The sequence below is a fragment of the Grampus griseus genome (genome assembly GCF_964374135.1).
Source record: "Grampus griseus genome assembly, chromosome: 19".
Classification (NCBI taxonomy): domain Eukaryota; kingdom Metazoa; phylum Chordata; class Mammalia; order Artiodactyla; family Delphinidae; genus Grampus; species Grampus griseus.
This window is the reverse complement of record NC_139013.1, coordinates 40,228,698-40,249,656: the sequence shown is the minus strand read 5'-3', so window position 1 is coordinate 40,249,656 and position 20,959 is coordinate 40,228,698. Positions and strand designations below refer to the sequence as shown.

The 20,959-nt window shown below is 50.4% G+C and overlaps 1 protein-coding gene across 4 annotated transcripts in view; it reads right to left on the bottom strand.

Moving 5' to 3' along the window:
- Positions 1-784: 784 nt before the first annotated feature.
- DUS2 (dihydrouridine synthase 2) overlaps positions 785-20,959 on the bottom strand; it is a 41,131-nt gene continuing 20,956 nt past the window's right edge. For all 4 annotated transcript variants that reach the window (XM_082676372.1, XM_082676371.1, XM_082676374.1 and 1 more), the window contains 13 exons: positions 20,099-20,190; positions 19,237-19,280; positions 18,004-18,064; positions 15,479-15,526; positions 11,699-11,764; positions 11,451-11,521; positions 9,370-9,456; positions 7,877-8,045; positions 5,308-5,429; positions 3,912-4,061; positions 2,698-2,785; positions 1,555-1,628; positions 785-1,321 (listed from right to left, as the gene is read on the bottom strand). In XM_082676372.1, coding sequence (XP_082532498.1) covers positions 1,084-1,321; positions 1,555-1,628; positions 2,698-2,785; positions 3,912-4,061; positions 5,308-5,429; positions 7,877-8,045; positions 9,370-9,456; positions 11,451-11,521; positions 11,699-11,764; positions 15,479-15,526; positions 18,004-18,064; positions 19,237-19,280; positions 20,099-20,190 — 1,310 coding nt within the window. In that variant the 3' untranslated portion in view covers positions 785-1,083. The remainder of the gene's footprint in view (positions 1,322-1,554; positions 1,629-2,697; positions 2,786-3,911; positions 4,062-5,307; positions 5,430-7,876; positions 8,046-9,369; positions 9,457-11,450; positions 11,522-11,698; positions 11,765-15,478; positions 15,527-18,003; positions 18,065-19,236; positions 19,281-20,098; positions 20,191-20,959) is intronic.

The window sequence follows — 20,959 nt, the reverse complement described above, 5'->3', positions numbered from 1 at the left end:
TGGAGGTACTGACTGGCACAGGGGCCTGACCCTGAGTAGATGGGAGAAACAAGGCCTTGACCCAGAGGGGAATCCCCCCCTCCTCACAGAGCTTTGAAAAGGGGAGGAAAAGCAGCATGTTTACAGCTGAGGAAGCAGAGGCGGTGCTGGGCAGGGACCTTTGGTCAGAACGCCCCTCCCAGTAAGTGGGCGGTGGCGGTGGGGGGAGGCCCCATAAGATGTGGTAGCTGTTTGTTTGCTTCTCACTGCCAGAAGGAAATTAAAGAGAATCTGCCACTTCCTTCCGGCCCGAACGGGATGGTGGGGGGGGAAGGGGGGGTGGGCAGTGGCATGGGCGGGCAATCACAAGGGCCCCAAATTGCTGCCATCAGCAGTCTCCAGTGTCCTCTGCTCAGAGCAGACACCTCACAGGTCTGAGCTCTAGCTGGGGTCAGACCCAGCACCCCGCCTCACCTGAGCTGGTCCCTTACTAGCGCACCAGATACCCTAATCGTTCCCCCAGACTCCATATCACCTCTCATCAGGAAAGCCAACTGACGGCCAGTACCTCAGGTTTACCATCAGGAGAATGGGCTTCTTGGACTTTCCTGGCTCAACTCAAGTCCAGTGAGCATTAAAGGTGATAACCAACCCACCACCTCCATCTAGACTCGTAAGGATGGGTAGGAGAAATGTTTTAGAAAGCCCCAGCTCTGCACAGAGGGTAGAAGCAGAATAATTATGCCAGGACATCTGTCCATGTGTAAAGGTGCCAGGCTGAAGCAACCAGCCATGGGTAAGGGTGAAGGGTCTTTATTGCACTGTACCAATGTCAGGTTGGGGAGGTGCCACCTGAAAAGCTCCTGTTTTCAAAGAAAATACTGAGGTCACTGGGAACTTGGCTCTGCTACTCAGACCCACCAAAGGAGATGGGCACTCTGGGGATCCCTTGGCCTGTGCTCCAGGCTGCTGGCCCAGGCCAGAACCTCGTAATTCCTGTCAGCACTGGCAGCAAATTGTCCAGTGGCACCTGGCTGATGCTCTGCACCCATAGCCATCCTAGGGCCAGGCCCAGGGAGGGGCTGACCAGGGTAGGGACGGGAGTCACCAGCCTTCCAGGGGGCTCTCTTTACCACTTGCCAAGGCTAAAAAGGGCTTCTTGCACAGCTCCCCAGGCAGGACTGGCTCCTGAGCTCTGGGGTCCCCAGTGTCTTGGTCAGGGGCCTCCCGCTTGCGCTTGTGCAAGGAGGGACCCTCCTCACGCAGCCGACCCTCAGGGAGGCCCTGGCTCCGCAGACAGACGATGGCTGCAGCCTGCTCCGCCAGTTTCTTGGACTTGTCCCTAGGCAGATGAGGCATGGGGCAATAAGGCAGGGAGACAGGCAGACTGGTTACAGGACTAGAGTCTGGGAGGCCTGACTCTACACGCCCTTGGCAGAGATTCTGACAAAACTAGGGAAGGGGTCATCACCCAGGGATGCCACTGCCCAGGTACACCATCCCCCTAACCCTCCCAGGCCAATGCGAGGATCAGGCCCTGTTGCAAGCCTCATGCCCACTGATAAGGAAACTCACCACAAGGTGGACTGGTACTTTTGTTCAGCAACAGTGACAACAGAACAGAAGAGGCGATCCAGGGGCCGTTGAACCTGGTACAGAGAGAGAAAAGGAAACAGGGATGGCTGCATGAGAGCAAGAGGGCCAAGCCCTGGAGGGAAGTACTTCCCACCTAAATCAAATGAAGGCTACCTGTATCACATGCTCCTCCCCAGCAGAAGTGCCTAGTGCATCTTCCAGGGAAGAAGTGTAGATACACAAACAGTCAGTGACATCCCAGTGTGTCAGGAGTTCTGTCATGGACCTAAGCAAAGGTCCGTCAGAGCCCTTAGCTGCATGTGACTATGGAGCTTCCTCCTACTGACATCTGGGTGGGCCAGGTCCCCCAAAATGAGAAGGAGTTCACCAGATGGCAAAGTGGTGAGAGGGGACAAGGACTGGGGCAAAGAAGGTACACCTGGCAGAGCGACCAGGTGATGTGGCGGACAGAGAGCTGAGTGGATGTGACCTGAAGCAGAAAGACACATGGGGGTCTCATGCTCTGGGCTGAGGTAGTAGGGCTTGATCCCAAAGGTGCTGAGGAGCTGATGAGGACGTGAGCAAGGGGGACAGAAGCAAATTCGTTTTGGAAAAGTCACTCTGGCAGAAGGGAACCCAAGGCCCAGAAGATACAAGCTTGGAGGTCAGAAGGTCAGTCCAAAAGAGACTAGGCAACCTAAACAGGCCATGGGGACCAAAGAAAGTGAAGCAAGACCATCTCAAAGTTTCCCCCGAGGGGCCCCAGACATGGGGCCCAATTCTGTGCCCCATTGGCTGAGGCCTGGTCCAAAAACATGTCAGTCTAACTTTTAGGTTTGAGCATCCTTCCTAAGCCAATTGGCCCTCTCCAGAGAAGTCTCTCCTGCCTAAGTAATGCCACTGGAAGGGACTGGCTGAAGCAGCCTCTTACTTAGGCCTCTAGTTCAGTTTTATGAAAGTGACCAGAACTAGACAACAGGTCCACTGTCAAAGGGAAGGAGCTAGAAGGCAAAGAAGGCAAAGCCAGGCTCCAGCCAAGCAGTCTGGAGTGCACGTACGAGCCGTGGGTGGACTGGGGGTGGTGGCACTAGCTGTGGGAGTGCTGTGGGCTGGATGCAGGGCAGGCCACAGGCAGGAACTCACCGTTTCATACACAGGCTGTGCCAACTTCTCCCTCCGGCACCACTCCAGCAGGCACATCTTGGGGGTGATCTGGGGTGAGTATGCTCTCCTAGGGAAGGAGGGAAAGGTGTCAGGGCCCACCTACCATGAGAACTCCATTCCTCAGCAGGGGCCCTACTCAGTTCCTGGTAGGAGCTGCAGGAACTGAGACAGCAAACTCCTGCCTTCGGACTCCTGCACCTATTCCCTTGAGCTCCCATTTCTGTCCCACCAGTGGCTTGGGGCCTCAATTCTACCTAAAGGGAAGATGGGCTTCAGTTGTTTGGGGAATTGGAATGGGAAGTGAACTCCAGCACTCTGAGCTCCAGCCTGGAAAACAGCCTTCAACAGCCAAGAAGGAAGGTACAATTTGCCTCTCAAGACAATATCAGGAGGGAGTGGGTGGGAGTGGGGACACAGGCGGCCATACAGTGGTCTCAGGATCTAGCTCAGGGCCCACCCTGATTATGTCCACCAAGTGTCAGGGTGATCCGCTGCTGCCTTGGGCACAGTGGACTCCAGTTTCAGAGTCAGGCCATGTTCTAGCTTCCCACCAGGAGCTCTCCCTGGATATGACTGCCCAACAGCTGTGCCTACATCCCTCCTCCCAAGACTCTGCCAGACAAGACTAACTCCTGGTCTGGCCCTGGGGACCCCAGAAAGGTTCAGATTCCAGATCACAGAGACAAGGATGAGGGCCCCATTCAAAGCTGAGTCACAGTCTGAGGCAATAATTGGCCTGAGGCTATTTCTGCCTAGAGAGGGCACCACAGGGCTAGCGGGGGGCAGTGAGGGTAGGCTGCTTAGCCAGGTGAGGGTTCAGGTCCTGCTGCTATTCTGGAGCTCCCTGCAGGCAGCTAATTCCTGAGGGCCAAGGAGAAAACACAGACTTTGAGGAACAGAGGGGACAAGTCTCCCCAGCCTGAGTTGTGGGAAGGGGTGGGTCAGGAAAAAGGTATAGTTTAGTCACCCTTGGGAAAGCATGCGCAACCCTGACAGCACTGCCTGGGCTTTCAGCGACTGTCTTCTCCAAAGTGCCTTCTTTGGGTTGCTGAAAACTGAGAACAAGCATCCAAACCAAGGAGATGTGTGGTCCCTAAGCTTGGCATTAACCATGGACGGCAGCCAGCTTGCTGGCCCAGTCAGACCTGAGGACACTGGCCCTGGCCCAAGCTGAGGCCGAGCTGGAGACCTACCGGTCAAACTTGACAGCCATCTTAATGATACCAGAGGTATCTTCAGCTGGCTCCTCCACCTCCTCCGGGCTCCTGGCCAAGAGTTTGGCCCGCCGGGCATCCAGCTCTCGTGTGGTCTCCTCATAGAAGGCACCAAGGCCAAAGGCCTCACTATGAAGGGACAAGCAGAGTAGGGGAAGCCCCTTAGTGGAGCCAGCATTCAGGAAACTACTGCAGGAGCCCAGGGCCCCACGACTGAGAAATGCCCCCCACATATACCCAACCACCACCAGGGCCTAGCCATCAGAAGGTGCTTTCTACACACCCCTGTGATCAGCCTGAACTGACAGATGGAGAATGAATGCAGGTCCCTGAGCATGAGCACTGGAGGGCAGGCTGGGCTGGGTGGAGTAGATTCCAAAGGCCACCTGCAGCCTCTCTTCTGAGGAGGAACACACAGGCAGGTGTCCCTAGCCAGCAGTGAGTGAGTTGAGCTATACTGACCAAGCGCTGGGGGTATGCACAGCCTTGTCCTCATGCAGGCCCGTGGGAGGAAGACACGGAGGCCTGACCACACACAGGCCAAGCCTAAACTGAGGTACCAGCCAGAGCTACAAAGTGATACTCTTGAGAGTTATCCTCTTGAGTTCACAAGATACTTGGGTCGAGCTGGTTAAGCTACATGGGCTAGGGACAGAATGAATACCACAAGCCCAGGGTGAGGAGGAAGGTTCTGGCAAGGCTCTTCCCTCTAGGAAGCATCTTAAGGGCTGGAGGACATTCATGAAGATGGCTGCCTGAGGGCAAGCCTAGTCCAGAAAGGCTTCTCTGGAGGAAGGAGAGTATAGAGAGCTAATGTGCGGGGGAGACAGCATTCAGGCAGGAGACCCTGTACAAGCACAGGCAGACAGGGAGCTGTGGGAACAGGCACTAGACCAGGTTGTGAGGGGCCCCAAATGTCAACCACCTGAGCTGTAGCTCTACCAGATCTAGAGGATCAAGGGGTGGCCTCTCAGACTGCAAAGGGATGGGGTGTGGGTGCCGGCTCAGGCCAGGGGCTCCATTCTACAACCCCAACTCTCCTAACCATTGGATCTTGGTGGCCTGGCATGTGACAGATCTGTTACCAGGAAAGCCCCTTCCTCCCCAGGGATTCCCAAGCCCAGCCCTCACCTTCCTCCATCCTACTAGTGCACTAGTTCCCGAAATTCTGCTGCTGAGATCAGTCCAGGGATGGCAAGTTCTAAAGATTTGAAAGTACCCCCTTCTGTGAGGCAAAGCTGTACCACCTCCCCACTCCAGCACATCCACCTCCAGAAGCTGTGTCCTGGGTCCCCTCGTAGAGTCAGCTTAGGGCTCAGGGTCAAGTCTGGGTAATGTCTGCAAGGACAGATGAACAGCCCATTGCCCCTCTCACCAAATTTCCTGGGAAGACTGGGCGGCATGGAGCAACCTCCCCTGGGGCGACTCCAGCTGTTCTCGTAGCATCTGGCACAAGCAGTACTTGGTGTTGGTGTAGTGGTTGTCATACTGCACAGCCTGAGAGAAGAACTGCCATGAGCCCCCCTGCTGCCCAGGCAGGCTCTGAGGCCTGAGCTCTGCTCTGATGGCAGGAAAAGGGGCTCCAAGGGGGCATCAGAGGGGCCTGCAGCCGAGGCAGTGTGACCCCATAAAAGAGCCCTCTCCATCTTGGCGATCTACTCCTCTAGTTAGTGGCACAATGCTTGGGGGTCACAACTGAGACCCACAGTCAGGAGCACACTCCACTGGACAGCCTGACTAAGGTCCACATGCGCCTGGAGCTCCTCCTGCATCAGCTACCACAGAGGACCTGTTGCCGAGCATCTTCCAAGGCAGGGAGTGGGGAACAGCCAAGTTCTGGTGTGGCAGGACCAGCCCCGGGACAGGGGTGAGATTCTTCTACTCCTTATAACCATGGTGAGTGCCTGCCCCTCCCACATCCTAAACAGCCTGTCTCCAATTTCTCCCAACATGGGAAAAGCCCAGCACCATTGACCAAGCATGTTTGCACATGTTACTTGTCACTTCATTGAGCTAAACAAGTAGTTACCACTACTCAGACTGGGAAATGCAGGCTCAAGGAGGCCAGACAACTGCCCAGGGATACCCAGTGGAAGTCGGCCTGGCTGGGGCAGGCAGGAGAGCAGTGGGTAAAGGGTGCCTCAGCCCCCCAGAACCCTCTCCCCGTCTCGCCCCCTATCAAATCTTCTAATACCTCCAGCAAGGCCTATGTCTTCAGTGCCTTGGAGGTGCGACCACATGTTCAGGACAAAGAAGGGATACGTGGGTAAGCCACGGCCAGCAGCAAGGCCTTGATTCAGCTTGTTTGGGACAGAAGGCACCTGGCTGGACCAGAAGCAGCCCTGCCTATGCTTGAAAGCTGCTCCCTTTCTCTGGCCCAACACACCCCCTTGAGGAGTTGCCAAGGGACAGGCTGAGAAGGAAGGATAACATCACCTTTCAGCCAGTGAGCAAGCTTGGCACTACTAAACGTGCCTTCCCTGCCACAGACCTGCCAACCGGCCGACCTAGACTGAGCTAAGCCCCCCTTGCCTCTGGTTGACCCAGGCCATTGGAGAGCCAACCTGCCCAAGAGGACACCCAGAACCAAGAGGATGAAGGCTGCAGCATCAAGCAGAAGAGGCTCCAGAACAGAGGCTGCCCAGCTCTGGGCACAGGCCTCAGGGCCTCCGACCACCCCCAGCTTGCACAGCCCTGGGGACACCCACATGTCATGGCAGCCACAACTGCCCATGGCAGCCTGAGGATCTGAGAAGCTCCTGACCCCCCAGGTGGGTAGGAGCTCCAGGACTGAAGAGGAGGGTGGAAGTCTGCTCAGGGTGAGGGCTGCACTCTCTGCTCAGGCCCAACTCACTGAGGAATTTGAGGACCACTCACTATCTTTGCCGACAGACATGCACAGCTGGTCAGAGTCTCACAGGGTGCCGGGGCAGTGCCAAGGAAATAGTGCAGGTGTCAAAAACCTCCTTTACAGGGAAATGCCCGGGCACTACCATCAAACCCCGGGTGAGAAGAAAAAGCTATTACCTGAGGAGAGGGTCAAAGTTAGGCTATTTCCTAAGTCAGAGGCTAAAGCATTCTAGGAATTAGCAAGAGAAGACTTTTAGAAGTGACTATGACTGACGACCAGTTGACACGTCTTTACGGAGAGAATCTGTCCTCACAACAGCTACAATGGCTCCTCCTGGCTGTGGCTCCTCTGGTGCCAACCCACTGGCATGAGTGACACAGACACCACTGTCATTGTGCATGTGTGTGTATGTGTAGGGGGGCAGGGGGTGACAGAGACTAAGAGAAAGATATCATGTGTTTGGGGCCACAACAGCATCCTGGATCCAGAAGCCCTTGCTACGATCCTCACACCTTGAAAGCTTTAGAAGGGGGCAATGATAGGGCCATGCCTCCCCAGCACCCTGCTCTTCACATTGCAGCCGGGGAAACCCAATGCTATGCTACACTAAAAAGAAAAGGAGAGGGACTTCCTTGGTGGCACAGTGGTTAAGAATCTGCCTGCCAATGCAGGGGACATGGGTTTGAGCCCTGGTCCGGGAAGATCCCACATGCCACAGAGCAACTAAGCCCATGCGCCACAACTACTGAGCCTGCGCTCTAGAGCCTGCAAGCCACAACTACTGAGTCTGTGAGCCACAACTACTAAAGCCCGCGCACCTAGAGCCCACGCTCTGCAACAAGAGAAGCCACCGCAATGAGAAGCCTGCGCACCGCAACGAAGAGTAGCCTCCGCTCGCCGCAACTAGAGAAAGCCCGCACACAGCAACGAAGACCCAACGCAGCCAAAAATAAATAAATAAATAAATAATAAATTTTTTAAAAAAGAAAAGAAAAGGAGAGCTGCTGGGGGCTGGGGGCTCACCCAAAGCACTTTCTGCAGCAATGTGGCAGACAGTGAGAAATGTTTGTTTTGAAAAAGTGCATAGACATACGTATCTGATGTACTTCTGCATGACCTCCTCCAAGGGTCGTGGACCCTCCTTGAGGAAGATGGATGGGTTCCACATGGCCGCTCGGGCCACCATCACTGAAGAGGCTGCCGTGGCTTGTCGAAAGTCCTCTATATCCAAATATCCTTGGATGTGGTCGTGAGATCCTCCACTGAAAAGCAACAGTGGGGTGAGGGGTATCCCCATCCTTGTACAAGCAATTTCAGAAAAAGGCAACTCCTAAATCTGCCACTTATTCAGTGTGTGGCTTTGGCCAAGTCCTTCAGCTATGAGAGCTTCGGGACACTGGAGATTATAACACACACCCCACTGTGGGGTCAGGAGCACCAAGTGAGATAACAAAATAAAGCAGTCCAAACCGTGCCTGGCACTTAAGAGGTACTCCAGAGCGTTTACCTTCCTTCCCCCTCCTCCCGAACAGTGGCTAAAGCCGGCCCACATCCGAAGGGCGGGGTCTGTACGTGGATACAGGGATCACAGGAAAACCCCCAGGCTGGGGCACCTATATGCCCACTGACGGCTGGGTCAAAACCCTAGAGAGGGAACAGACGCAGTGGTGGTCATGAGAGGAAGGAAGGAGGCCCGGTTTGGTTGCAATTTCCCTTTCAGCCACCCTGCAGCCCCTTGGAAACTGCTCTTTGTCTGTTCCATTAGGAGCCAGGCAGCAGCCTCAGGCCAGAGACAGCACTGTGTGTGAGAATGGGGGTGGGGGAACCCCCCTCAGGTGGCAACAGCAGCAACAGTGTCCAGGGTCTTGAGTAGCCCTACCCTCTCTCCAAGACACCCCTAACACCCCTTGCCCTGGGGACCACCCCACCCTTAGCTCCCCCGTCCCTCCCTCCAGTCAGGCATGCCTTTTGTCAGGGCTTTAGGGCTTCAGAACTTCTCTGTTCCCAACCTGCCATCAGGGTTGAGCCGGACTCCCGACTGGCCCACACAGGCCAGCTCCCCAGTGGCAACAGGACACTGCTGTCTTACTGCTAAGCCTTTGGGCTGGTCATCGGTACCTCACACCTGCCAGTCTAGGTTCTGGTCCTGTCACTGTCCGGGATGCTCATCTGGGCTTTGGTCTGTGACCTGCCTCATGCTCCTGAGCCATGGCTCTCTGTGCTCTGGCTTGAGACGCCTCACCCTACACCCTACACCCCTAACTCTGGGTATGATGTCACCTTCCCCTGGGGCTGCTTCAGCAGCCACTCTCTTGCTCTCCCTAAACACTCCCACCTCAACTCGTGCATCGGAATGTCCTGGGCCCCTGTCTACTGCATACCTACATCGGCCACTCACCAGAGGCCAAAGGACACAATGGGCCCTTCTCAGCCTCACTGCCAAGTTCATTTTTGTCACACCCTTTTTTTCTTTTCTCTTACAGTCATTTTTTGATGCTATTGCATTCTATTTTCTATTTGTCAGTTCAAATCCCTTCTGAGTGAAGTGAGGCATAAAAAAATAAACGAGGAAGAAGGGAGGCTTACTTGGCTATGACAGGAATGGAGAGGGTTTCGGCGACGGCTTTGATGGCTTCACAGCTGACAGGGTGCTGAGGTCGCTCCTCCCGCTTCCTTGGAGATAAAGAGATGGGGCTGGGGACTGAGTGCCAAAGGTCACGTCACACTTAGCACCGGGTTATGTCAGCCAAATCCTACTGTCCTCCTTGCTGAACCTCAGGAAGGCCATGTGGCCAGCAGGGACAGGGCTCTGGGCTACAGGGGATGGCTCTCCCTGACCTCTGTTGTGCCGGGCAGCAGCAGCACAGGTCCATGCTGAGAAGGCAAGTCCAGCTCTCAAAAGTCTGCAGGTGAGGCATGGCTGCAGGAAGCCGATGTGGGTGGTCACACTGCCACTCCCCAGCTACCCCTCATTTCTGCCAGAGATGAGGGACGGTGCCTTAAGAATGCAACCCCTACTGTCCCGGTCTTGCCCTCCCAGAGGGACTGGGAACAGCTGCCGCCACTCAGACTGGCCACTCCCACACAGCTGCGTGTGCTGAGGCCAAGTTGGGCAGCTGATCCTGGGGAGAGGCACCTGGCACAGGGTAGGCCCAGCAACCAGAGCAGGCCACAGACCATGGCTGTCACAAAGAGCCACAGGGGAGGCAAGACCACAACCCAGGGCCCCTGCATCCAAGGTCAACTGCAAGAAGGTCTTGTGTATGAGTGAGTGAGTCTTAGGGATGCTAAGGTAAGCCCTAACTTGAGCTGTGCACAGGGACAAGCCAGAGAGGTGGTCGACCAGAAAGCCCTTGCCCAGGTCCTATCTGCATGTGTCCCTCTGCTATACTCTTCAACAAAAGTGTCCGGGGCCACAGGGCCTTAGAAAGCCCTATCAACCCAGCCTCCACCTCCACCTCCCTGCTCCCCCAGCAGCCCAATTCTAGCCCATCTTTAACAACTTTGATGGCCAGAAAGTCCCTCTTTAAACTCACCCAAATCTGTCTTCCTAGTGTTTCCAAATACTGGGAAAAAGGAATAGCTTTATTTATTCAGAAAACACTCTATGCCAGGCACTGTGCCAAGGCTGTATATTCACAATCTCATAAAAGCCTCGTGACAACCCTATCAAGCAGAAATTATCTTAATTTCCAAATGAGGACTGTGGTGCTCAGAGAGGTTAAATGACTTGTCCAAGGATACACAGCCAACAAGCAGCAGACCTGGGATTTGAACCCAGACCTGGGATTTGAAACCAGGCAGTCTGAGCCCAGAGCCTGCTGCCTCCAGGAGGGGCCTGTGTGTACGCGTGTGTGGCCTTTCACCATCCCCTGCTGGCTTCAACACGCACAGCTCTGCTTTTCTGTTTTTATGTGTTGGAGTTCTGGGTTCCCTTCTCTGAAAATGCTGTAATAGATACAACCAGCAAAAAATGCACTATTCCTACAAGACCCCTGAACTCAAAAGGAACACCACTCAAAAGAGAGGTCACCCTGACCAAAGTTTGCTGACCTGGGATTCTGTACAAAAGTACATCCTGGATACGGGGAGCGAGTTCGACTGGGAAACCAAGGGTAGCCTTCAGCAATACCTCAGCTCTCAGTAGACAGCAGATTCAAGGACTGTTTAAAGTGGTCACTGTGACAGCTGGCAGTCCAACAAGGGCAGACAAAAGAGGCAGTGCCTTTAAAAGAACAGCAATCTGCCTGGGGTCATTCAAGGGAGGAGCTATTGCTGAATGTAGTGTAAAGAAAATGAGATTCAGAGTCAGAGTTCTAATTCCACCACTTCCTGGCTACGTGATATAATTTTGAGCAAATCACTCATTCTCTACCATTTACACGTCTTGAGGGTAGGGGTGTTTCTCCTTCCCATTGGTCTCTCTGTATCTCTAAAGCTCGGTGTAGTGCCTACCACCAGTAGATGCTCAATGAATGAAACAAAGAAAAATGCAACCCCCATAAAGAGTTTGACTGCCCTCTGAACTTAGGGGATATCAATGAGCTATGCAGAGCTAGGCTGTGTATGTAGAAGAGAAGCTGGTAGTCACCTGGGGTCTGGTGAAGAATCATTAAGATGGCTAGGGTCCTCCTTGCAAGTCAGTCACTAGTAAGGCAACCACTCACCTCCCATGAACCGCGATGGCTGCAATGCCGGTCCTCTCTATCCGCTTAACAAGGCTCAGGGTATCTTCCAGCTGAGGGACAGGACCACACAGGGTGTTTACTGAAGCCACAGAGGGAGCAGCTGCCAGCTCCTAAAGTGGGCTCAGCTCTACCCCCTCCTCCAAACATAACTCAGCCCCACAAGAATCATTCACACCCCCAAATCAGCATCCCCAGAGAAAATGGACCTTCAGATGTAAGATCTTTACCGATGGCAGGATGCGAATCTTGCAGGTCACAGGTCTCTGTGTCCCTTTAACAAGAGTGCTGAGGATCTGCAGTGGGGAGAGTACAAGAGCATCTGCCTCTTCTGGAACAAACACCACAACTGCTTGTACTAATGAATTCTGCTCCAGACCTGTGCGGCCCAGTGGCATGGACATGTTTATGTCCATGTACGTGTCCATGTGAATGCGTCTGTTGCACGCATATACATGGAAGCTCCATGAGGGAAGGAGTTCACCTCTTTCTCTGCTAGAGCCCCAGCACCAGCAGCCCCTTGCCTGGTACCTAGCAGTATACATATATTTGGTAAATGAACGAATGAGTGAATGAATGCATGAATGGATCTGCATGCATGCTTGTACAGAACACAGTGATCCTTTGCCAGGGCAAACATCAGAATCACCTGGAGAGCCTAAGAAATACAGAATCTTAGATTCCACCTCATCTTTCCTGAATGAGTCTCTAGGGACAGGGCTTAGGAATATGTGATTTCAAAAGACTCTGCCCAACACATTCCCTCCACAAAATGATTCTGAGGCCTAACCCTGGTTGAGAACACATGGCTCACAGCTCCATTCCTGATTGAAGGCATGTTTCCTGAGTGCTGTTCCAGGATCTGCCAAGTGAGTGAGCAGGAAAGTTTGAGCAGGTCCTGGGCCCTGTCCTCAGGTACCCCCTCTCTTTAGGGGAGTCAGATATACAGGAATGAAACTGGCAAAGGAAAAGACAGCATAGTCAACATATTTTAAAGTGTTTATTTTGCACAGTAATTGCAAAGGACTCCAAATAAAGATCAAGAAAGTCACACAGGAAAGTGTCAGGGAAGTAGCAAGTCCAGACAAAGAGTCAGACATCAAGAAAGGTGTAAATGACACTGCATGTCTGTGACCTTGCTATCTTTATCTTCTTCCCTCATCAAAAATTTTGGGCGAGGCAAGCTAGGGGGAAGGTGATGCCAAGAGCCCTCTTCCAAGAAACTGGATCCCTGTCCAGCAGAGCAGAGGGGACATCCAGGCAGCAGCTGCCAGTCTGGTTCTAGACAGGTGGGGGCAGCAGAGAGCCGGGTCACAAGAACCAGTGAAGGAGGCCTTTCTCTCAGGGACAGGCTAAGGCAGGCCCCTCCAGGAGACATTAGACCAAGAGCCTGGACTGATAGGACAGATCATGGGCAAGACAGGGCCTGCTGGCCCAGGCACAACTGCCAGAGACTGACAGGAAGGAACAGTCCCCAGGTGCTGCCCCAGGAGGCTGACTGGGCCTGAGGTCCTAGGGTGACTCTGGCAGGGCTTAAAGGGGCACCTACCCTTTAAGGGAGGAAGAGGGACTGCCAGATCCATCAAGATACACAATAAAATTTCCCACTCTAGTCCTGTCCTTCAAGCTGACAATAAAATCTCCGGAGGGTTCCTTTGCAAGTGCTGACTCAGAATCCTCTGATGTCTGGTGATTTAAGCAACATCAGCTGGTTTGACCCAGTTCTCTGTTTTGCAGAACTTCCTCTTGGTGTATTTTATCCAAGCAACTCTAAGCACCTTCTTCAGTTCATTTTCTGTTCATTTCACGTGCATGTTCAGGACCAGGAAGGAAATTAGTAACGAAAAGTCCTAGCCCTTTGCAAAAGTCACACTGAGAGGAAAGGGCAAATAGAGTCTGTCTTTTGGTCAGACTCTAGCAGAACCCCTCCTGGACCCAACTCTCCCAGATCCAAGCCACACCCCATGTCTCTGTGGCGTGAAAAGTCTGTGGGGGAAAAGGACCTGAGACGGGCCCGTATCTGGGCACATCTCCCCAGATCCACTGGTTGACTCAGGAAAAGCAGACTTTGGCTCCCCTGGTTGTTGGGGAGGGGGCAGGGAGGAGGACAGGAAAGCACAGGCCTGGGAATCAGTGAGAACTGAGCTCAAGTCCTGGCCCTGCTGATTGTTAGCCATGGCCCAAGTGCAGTGCACACAAGGGGATGCCCTGAGCAGCCGGCGGCCCAGGGAATGTGGGGCAGGGGTCAGAGAGAGGCTATTACTGATATAGAGTCTTAAACTGAGGTTCTTAATCCAGGGAGGGTACACCAGAGTCACCTGGGAAGCTTTTTCAAAAGACTGATACCCTCTCCCTGCCTCTGTCTACCCCAAGAATACGCAGAATTCTCAATAGATAGCATCCTTTTTAAAAAATTATTATTGTGGTAAAACATATATAACATACAATTGTCTGTCTTAACCATTTCTAAGTGTATAATTTAGTGGCATTAGCTCAAGATGTCATACAACTATCACCACTATCTATTTCCAAAAACTTTCATCGCCCCCAAACAAGCAGTCTTATTTTGAAAAAATCTCTAAGGTGGTCCTGAGATGTTCCCACAGATGGAACCATGGACCTAAAACACCAAGCCTGGAAGGACCTACAAAGCTCTCATCCAGCTCACCCAGTTTGCCAGCACAATTTGAGCCTGAATCTAATCCATCCCACTCTTCCTGAGTCTCATTTGGCTTTACTGTGGAAGCCTGCATCCTCTCTTTCACAAGGCAAACCCGGTCCACTAGCCCGACCTGGCTCAACCGACCACCCTGCCAACCAGAGAATTAACGAAATGAACTGAGCTTCTGAGGGGTAGTGTTAACTCTGCTGCCTCACGTGTGAAATGTGCCCAAAGAAGGGCAGTAGCGAGGACAGAGCCAACAGCATGGGTGGGAGAAGCCAGGACGCCAGAGGATAACAGAAATGCCTGTATGTATGTGCTGTGAAGCAAACCACCCGCTACTGAGGCCCCTTCCCTAAGTGTGGAATCCACAGTAGTCCACGTCCACTCCAGCCTGCATAGAGGTGTCTGACTGGAGGTCATTACCTGTGCCTGTCCACACACGGGAAAAATGAGGAGGCACCTAGCCCATAAACACACGAATTTTCCTAGATCCCAGACACAGTAGGGCTGGAAGAATAACAGGGTTGAGCTGCTGACACAGCAGTGGCAGCTCTTAATGGTGGTGCCTTATCCCAAGTTGCTCTAGCCTATGGGAGGCACTAGGAGGCTTAAAGCCCAGAGGTGGAAGTGGGGATGGAGAATGAAAAGGAAATCAAAGGAGCTAAGGGGAGCAGCAAGGAGAAAGCTGGTGAACTGCGAGAGGAAAGTAAAAGGTGCATGTGGTATGGCAGAAGATGTCACTCCCACATGTACTGGCAGCTCACAACACTGGTGGCAAACATCAACCTGACCTTAAGGCCTCATAAACCTGGCCACCAGAATCACCAAGGGAAGGAGATCAGAGGAGACTAACTTCAGCTTACCTTGTATGGCCCTGGCCTGGCCTGCTCTCATACTGATGGTGGACTCTATCAGTGTGCAGGGCACCCATTGATGCTCTCATCAAGCCCCCAGGGAGAGGCCAATCCCCTACATCCTGACACACACAGCCACTGAGCCTGCCCACCACCCACAGGTAGCCTGGCATATGCTCTCATGATCTTCTCAGAAGGGAGAGAGGCAATACAGAAGCGGCTCTAAATGAGTCCCTCAGGACCCCTGGCTCTCTACTGACATGTCCCTAGCCCTGGGCTTTTAAGGAACTCCAAGGCTACTGCAGGCTGGCTCAGGGGTTTCTGAACCTGGCTATATGTCAAAGTCACTGGAAAGCCTTTGAAAAAATTTCCAGACCCCAGGTGGAGTGACTGATTCTCTAAATTTGGGGGAAGGGTAGGGGAGGTGTTCCAGGCAACTCTAGTTCATAGGCATGTTTAAGGACCTCTGCTTTCACTCATGCAGGACTTACCTTCTCAATCTTGTCAGGATCTGATAGCAGGGCAGCTCCCATTCCTCCCTAAGGAAAAGCACACAGAGGGGCTCTTACAGCTGGAGGAGGGTGGCTCCTCCCTGTGGTATGGCAACCTGGCAGTACCCCAGCACTTGCCTCCAAGGAACCAAGGTCCACTGGCAATCGCCTGTGCCCACAACATCAGGGATCAGTTTGATGAATTCTAAGAGCCAGCACTCTGATCCCCTTAGCAAGACCCACAGATCTATCTAGAAGTGGGTTCTAAAAAATCATTTTTCAGGACTGCCCACTTCCTACCCAGGGTCTCAGTGCCTTAATAAACTAAACCCCACCATCTGCCAAGCCCTTAAAAAAACAATGGGTCATTCTTCCTTTGAAATGAGATCAAATGCGACTTCTTCCTATCCTACCGTCACTTGCTTGGATACCACCTCCGCCAGCAAAGCCACTCAGAGGCACACAACCTCCAAACCTTGTCCAGGCCCTGATCCCCTGCCAGCAACAATGGCCGGCCCACTCCTGAGCACCCAGACCAGTGTCAAACTCTAACAAAAGCCCTAGCTAATGGAAGCAACAACCCCTGGAGTCACTTAAATCTCAGCATTAACACCAGGGGCTGTCTCTTAACGGTGTGATTACTGGTGATTTTATTGTTCTTTTTTGTACTTTTCTGTATTATCCAAGTCCTGGGCAATGGTATGAATTACTTTAATAAGTGGAGCAGGGGAGAATGTTAAAAATCTGAACCCATTAAGAGTGAGGTGAAGGGGAGAAAAACAAATCCAATAAATATATGCTGTCAAGTATATACACTACGTACTAATGAATGCTCAAGGAATGTGCTCAGAAGGTTTAAATTCAATTATTACAGTTTAATTTCATGTTTAAGAACTACACATTAGAACCAGAGAGAACCAGCGCAGACTGAGCCTGCATTTCAGAGGAGAACTAAAAGAACAGAGCTACTAGCCCTGGGCTACCTCCAGATACAAACCTTACAGGCCTTCAGGAAGCCCTGGCCACTCACCCTGACTCCGTCTGTTCTTCATCTAACACATGATTCAGCCCTTCCTTGTTGAATCACAGGATCTAAAATCCAGTCTCACTGCCCCTTCGACAACAATGGCTTTTCCAATTGGTATTTCCTTCCTTCCTCCCTTTCTGTTTAACTTCTTAACTTGCTTTTTAGAATAGGCAACATATTAAAAATCTTAAAGGTTCAAAAGGATAAAGAGTAAGAACTCTCCCTCCTTAGAAGGAGGGAAAACTATTCAATTAATTTTTTTAATATGACTTCGGTTTTTGAACCATGAGAAGAGAGCAGATATTCAGCTGGCATGTACTGGTACGGCACACTGGGAGGTATCTCTTCTGACTGGCTGCCAGTCTTTCCTCCCTCTACCCCCACCACTCACTCTGCCTCCCACTCCCAGTCCAATCATTTGCCAGCCAAATCCTATCAAAGTCTGCTCCAATTTGGCTTCTCTTGTCTCTATCCCTGGTCTCTCCTGTGGACCCAAAACACTCATCTCTGACATCTGTATCCTGACCTCTGGCCTCTTTCCACTTGAATACACTAGACACATGGCTTTCAGATTAGTATTTCTATTTATAGAATATATTTGGAAAGACACACAAGCAACTAGTAACATTGGTTTCCCCTGGGGGAAGAAACTAAGTTTCTGATCACAAGCCTTCTCTGTTCGAAAAAGATCAGAAGCATTTAAAATCAAAGTTCAGCTAATCTGGTCCCAACCAAGATTTTCAATCCTGTGTTCCTCTGCTTCCTCTTCACTACCCACTTCCCAACCCTCTGGTCAAATCAAGGTTCCCTGCCTCTACTTCACAATGGCCTCTGGGTCCCTGCTTGTGCCACTCCCTCTGCCTGCAGAGTCCCAAACCTCCTCATCAAGGACTACATTTCCCCACAGGATCCTGAGTTTAAGGGCTGCCCTTCTGCTGCTTTCTCTGAGCTCATAGCAGTCCTGTCTGGTCTCTTCTGATATGACAGTGGGGACACATGTATTGCATCCTCTATTTTTATTCATGAAAAAACAAAGCCCTGTTCACATTATTCTTTCTTTTAACATTTACATCATTTGTTTTATTACTTGGGCACAAGTGCTGTGTGTGTGTGTGTGTGTGTGTGTATTTATTTATGTATATATGTATATGTTTGTGTGCACATTGAAAATTTTTCCTGAACCATTTGAGGGTAATTACATATATCATAGCCCTTGACCCCTAAGTATTTCAGTGTGTATTTTCTAAGAATATGGATATTCTTACATAACCACAGAAGTTATCAACTTCATATATTTTCACTGATACAGTATTTTTAGCTAACCTACCATGGTCTATATTCCAATTTTGCCAGTTGATCTAATAATATCCTTTTGAGCATTTTGCCCATTAGTACAGGATCTAGTCCAGACTCAGGTACTGTACTTAGTCGTCACCTCTTGTCAGTCTCCTTTAATCTGCACCCTATATTTGTGAAGAGTATAACAAAATCAGTTTACCTTGGTGGAATACTCTTTAGGACAGCCCATGTTGACGTCGATACCAGCCACATCATTTTCTCTGGAAAAACATGAAGGAGGAAAGATAATAAATATTCAACTTGAGGGTAGGACATAAAGTCAAAGGTATGCATCTGTGCTCATGAAATTCTTAATGTTCCCTGGCCCTCTAAAACACACCAACCCTCAGAGACAGAAGCTGAAAAATCCTGTCTCTAAAATGTGCAACCGCCTCTCCTCCTGGGTAGAGCTCCAGAGGAAGAACATAACGTGCTCACACATGTAGGAAGGGCTAGTTGTAGAGGATTTTGCTAGTTCTGAGTTGTATCAGATAACTCGAATATCGAATGACAGCCACACTGCACTCCATCCCAGAGTTCCAGTTCTAACTGGGTAGTGAAAGCCATAATGCACAAAAGTGACATAAGCACAAAAGCCCTTTCCCAGAGCACTGGTTCTGGAGGAAGTGGAGGACTGTCTTTGCGTGCTAGGCTGCACAGCTGGCTTCCTCCAAACAAGTCTCAGATGTAGAAAGGACCCTTTCCTCATCATCTGCTACATACACAGTTACCAGTCTGTGACCAGCAGCAACGACAGCCCAAGCTCCTTCTCACCCTTGTTGTAATTAATAACAATAGCTAACAACTTACTAAACACTCACTACGTGCCACATACTGCAAAGACATTTACATGCATCATTTCATTTACCTTTCCCTATAACGCCAGAGGGAGGTGGTACTATTGGTATCATTTTATACATGAGGAAACTAAGTTCTCAATGAGGTTAAGTAACTTACCTAAGGTTACACAGTCAGCAGGTAGCAAAGCCAGAATTCCAACCCAGGTCTAAGTCTAAAGCCCCTCTCCTTAACCACATTACTCTCCTGCCTTCATTAATTTAGGAAACAGTAAGTCTTACCTACACTTCATGAGATTTAAAACCTCAGAGTTCATAGTCATGAGAGTCTCTGCAAAGGAAATCTCACAAATAAACACTAAAAAATAGGCTCCCACCCAGAGGTTCTCTGGAGCCCAGACACAGTGCGTTCACGTGAGTCCCAGGGCAGCCCTTGGATGCAACAAATAGAGAAGGGAACCTGAGGCTTTTAACCTGGAAACAGAAAGTAGTGGACTAGGAAGCAGGAGGGTGGTCACCGCCAAAGTCCCCAGGAACAGTAAGACCTCACAGCCCACAAGAGAAGCAAAGACAGTACCAAACAGGGAAGAACTTACACAAGCCTGGCCACAGCAAGAGCTCGCTCTGCGTCTGAAGTCCCCTGGGAACACAAGAGGCTATATCAACCACTGCCCTGATACAGGTCCATATGCATAGACAAACACACTCAGGCACGCTATGCACACACACAGACACACACACATCAGCAAGTGAAGTCCAGCTGGCATTCTCTCAAACAGCTAGCCCACGGGACTAGCTCACTGTTGGAGGCCGAAAGTGGACCTGGAAGGCTGAGAAAATGTCATCAATGCTGGGAATACTTTCAAACATACAAAAAAGTTGGAAAAATTTTATAGTGAACATTCATATACCCACCACTTAGATTCTACAATTAACATTTTGCTATATTTGCTTTATCGTAAGGCTACTCATTGTTATCAATTTTTTACAAACCTAAACATCATTCAGGAAGTATTTCTGAAAAAATACCAAGAAATGCCCAAAGTGAGAGAAGAGAACTAGAGAATCACTACAATCCTAACACAAATCTTAACTACTCTTCAAGAAACTTAATTTCTTTTTATGGGAAATATATACAGATTACACAAAACAAAGACCATGATCTGAACAACCAATGCTAGGGAATAAAAATATACAAGTCATGCCAAATAGACAGTCCCTACAATGAAGGAAATTAAATTAAATTAAATTAAACTTGAGACTGGAGGCACGTAACAGACTGCTAATAGCTTAAACCATCTCCAACAGTGTAATCGCTCATGAGCAGATCTCTGAAAACCATTTAAAGCAGGGTCTTCAGGAAGACTGAAGGCCACTGTGCAATGGAGCCCAGGCGTGTAACACTGGCCCGGCACAAGGCATGAGACGGGAAATGTGCTCTGTCCCGGGATATGGTACCATCTGGAAGACGACCCTGCTCTGCTCTCTTTCACAGGTGCGGAAGACTACTCGGTCGTCAGGAGCAACAAAGTCGACTGTGCTGAGCGCCTCTGCAAGAAAAGACAAACACACAGGGCCACTCAGTGAAGAAGCAGGTTCAACCTCACCTAACCCCTGGAAGAAAACACAACAGAAGTATCACCTTGAAGGGAAAAACGGGATGCTAGAAGTACACTATACTTGAGAGAAATCAGGGTATACGTGGGAGACTTCTGAGGTGTTGATGATGGTCTATTCCCTGACCTAAGGATGGTGAGTTACATGGTCCCTCGCTTTACAGTTATTTATTAAACCGTGTGCTGTGTTTTATGCACTTTCTCTGCATGGTGTTTACATTTTGCAGTTTTTTTTTTTGAGAAAAAGATTTTTTAATGAATTATTCATTGCTTTGGATTCCTTCTTTCTGCAATGTTTACTTTATTATGGAACCCTCAAAATAATACAAGACACAATATATTGTGAATATCTTTCTCATATATAATTGAGTTTTTTCCCACATTTCCTTCAGTCTATAAACCCAGAAATGACCTTTTTTAGAAGAAATTTTTCTGCTCAGCTAGAAGTGACCTCATGAATCTTTGGAATCATCTGTACTTTACATTTCTTTAAGAAAATTTTATCGGAGTATAGTCGGTTTACAATGTTGTGTTAGTTTCTGCTGTACAGCAAAGTAAATCAGTTATACATATACATACATCCACTCTTTTTTTAGATTCTTTTCCCATATAGGTCACTACAGAGTACTAAGTAGAGTTTCCTGTGCTATACAGTAGGTCCTTATTAGTTATCTATTTTATATATAGTAGTGTGTCTACGTTA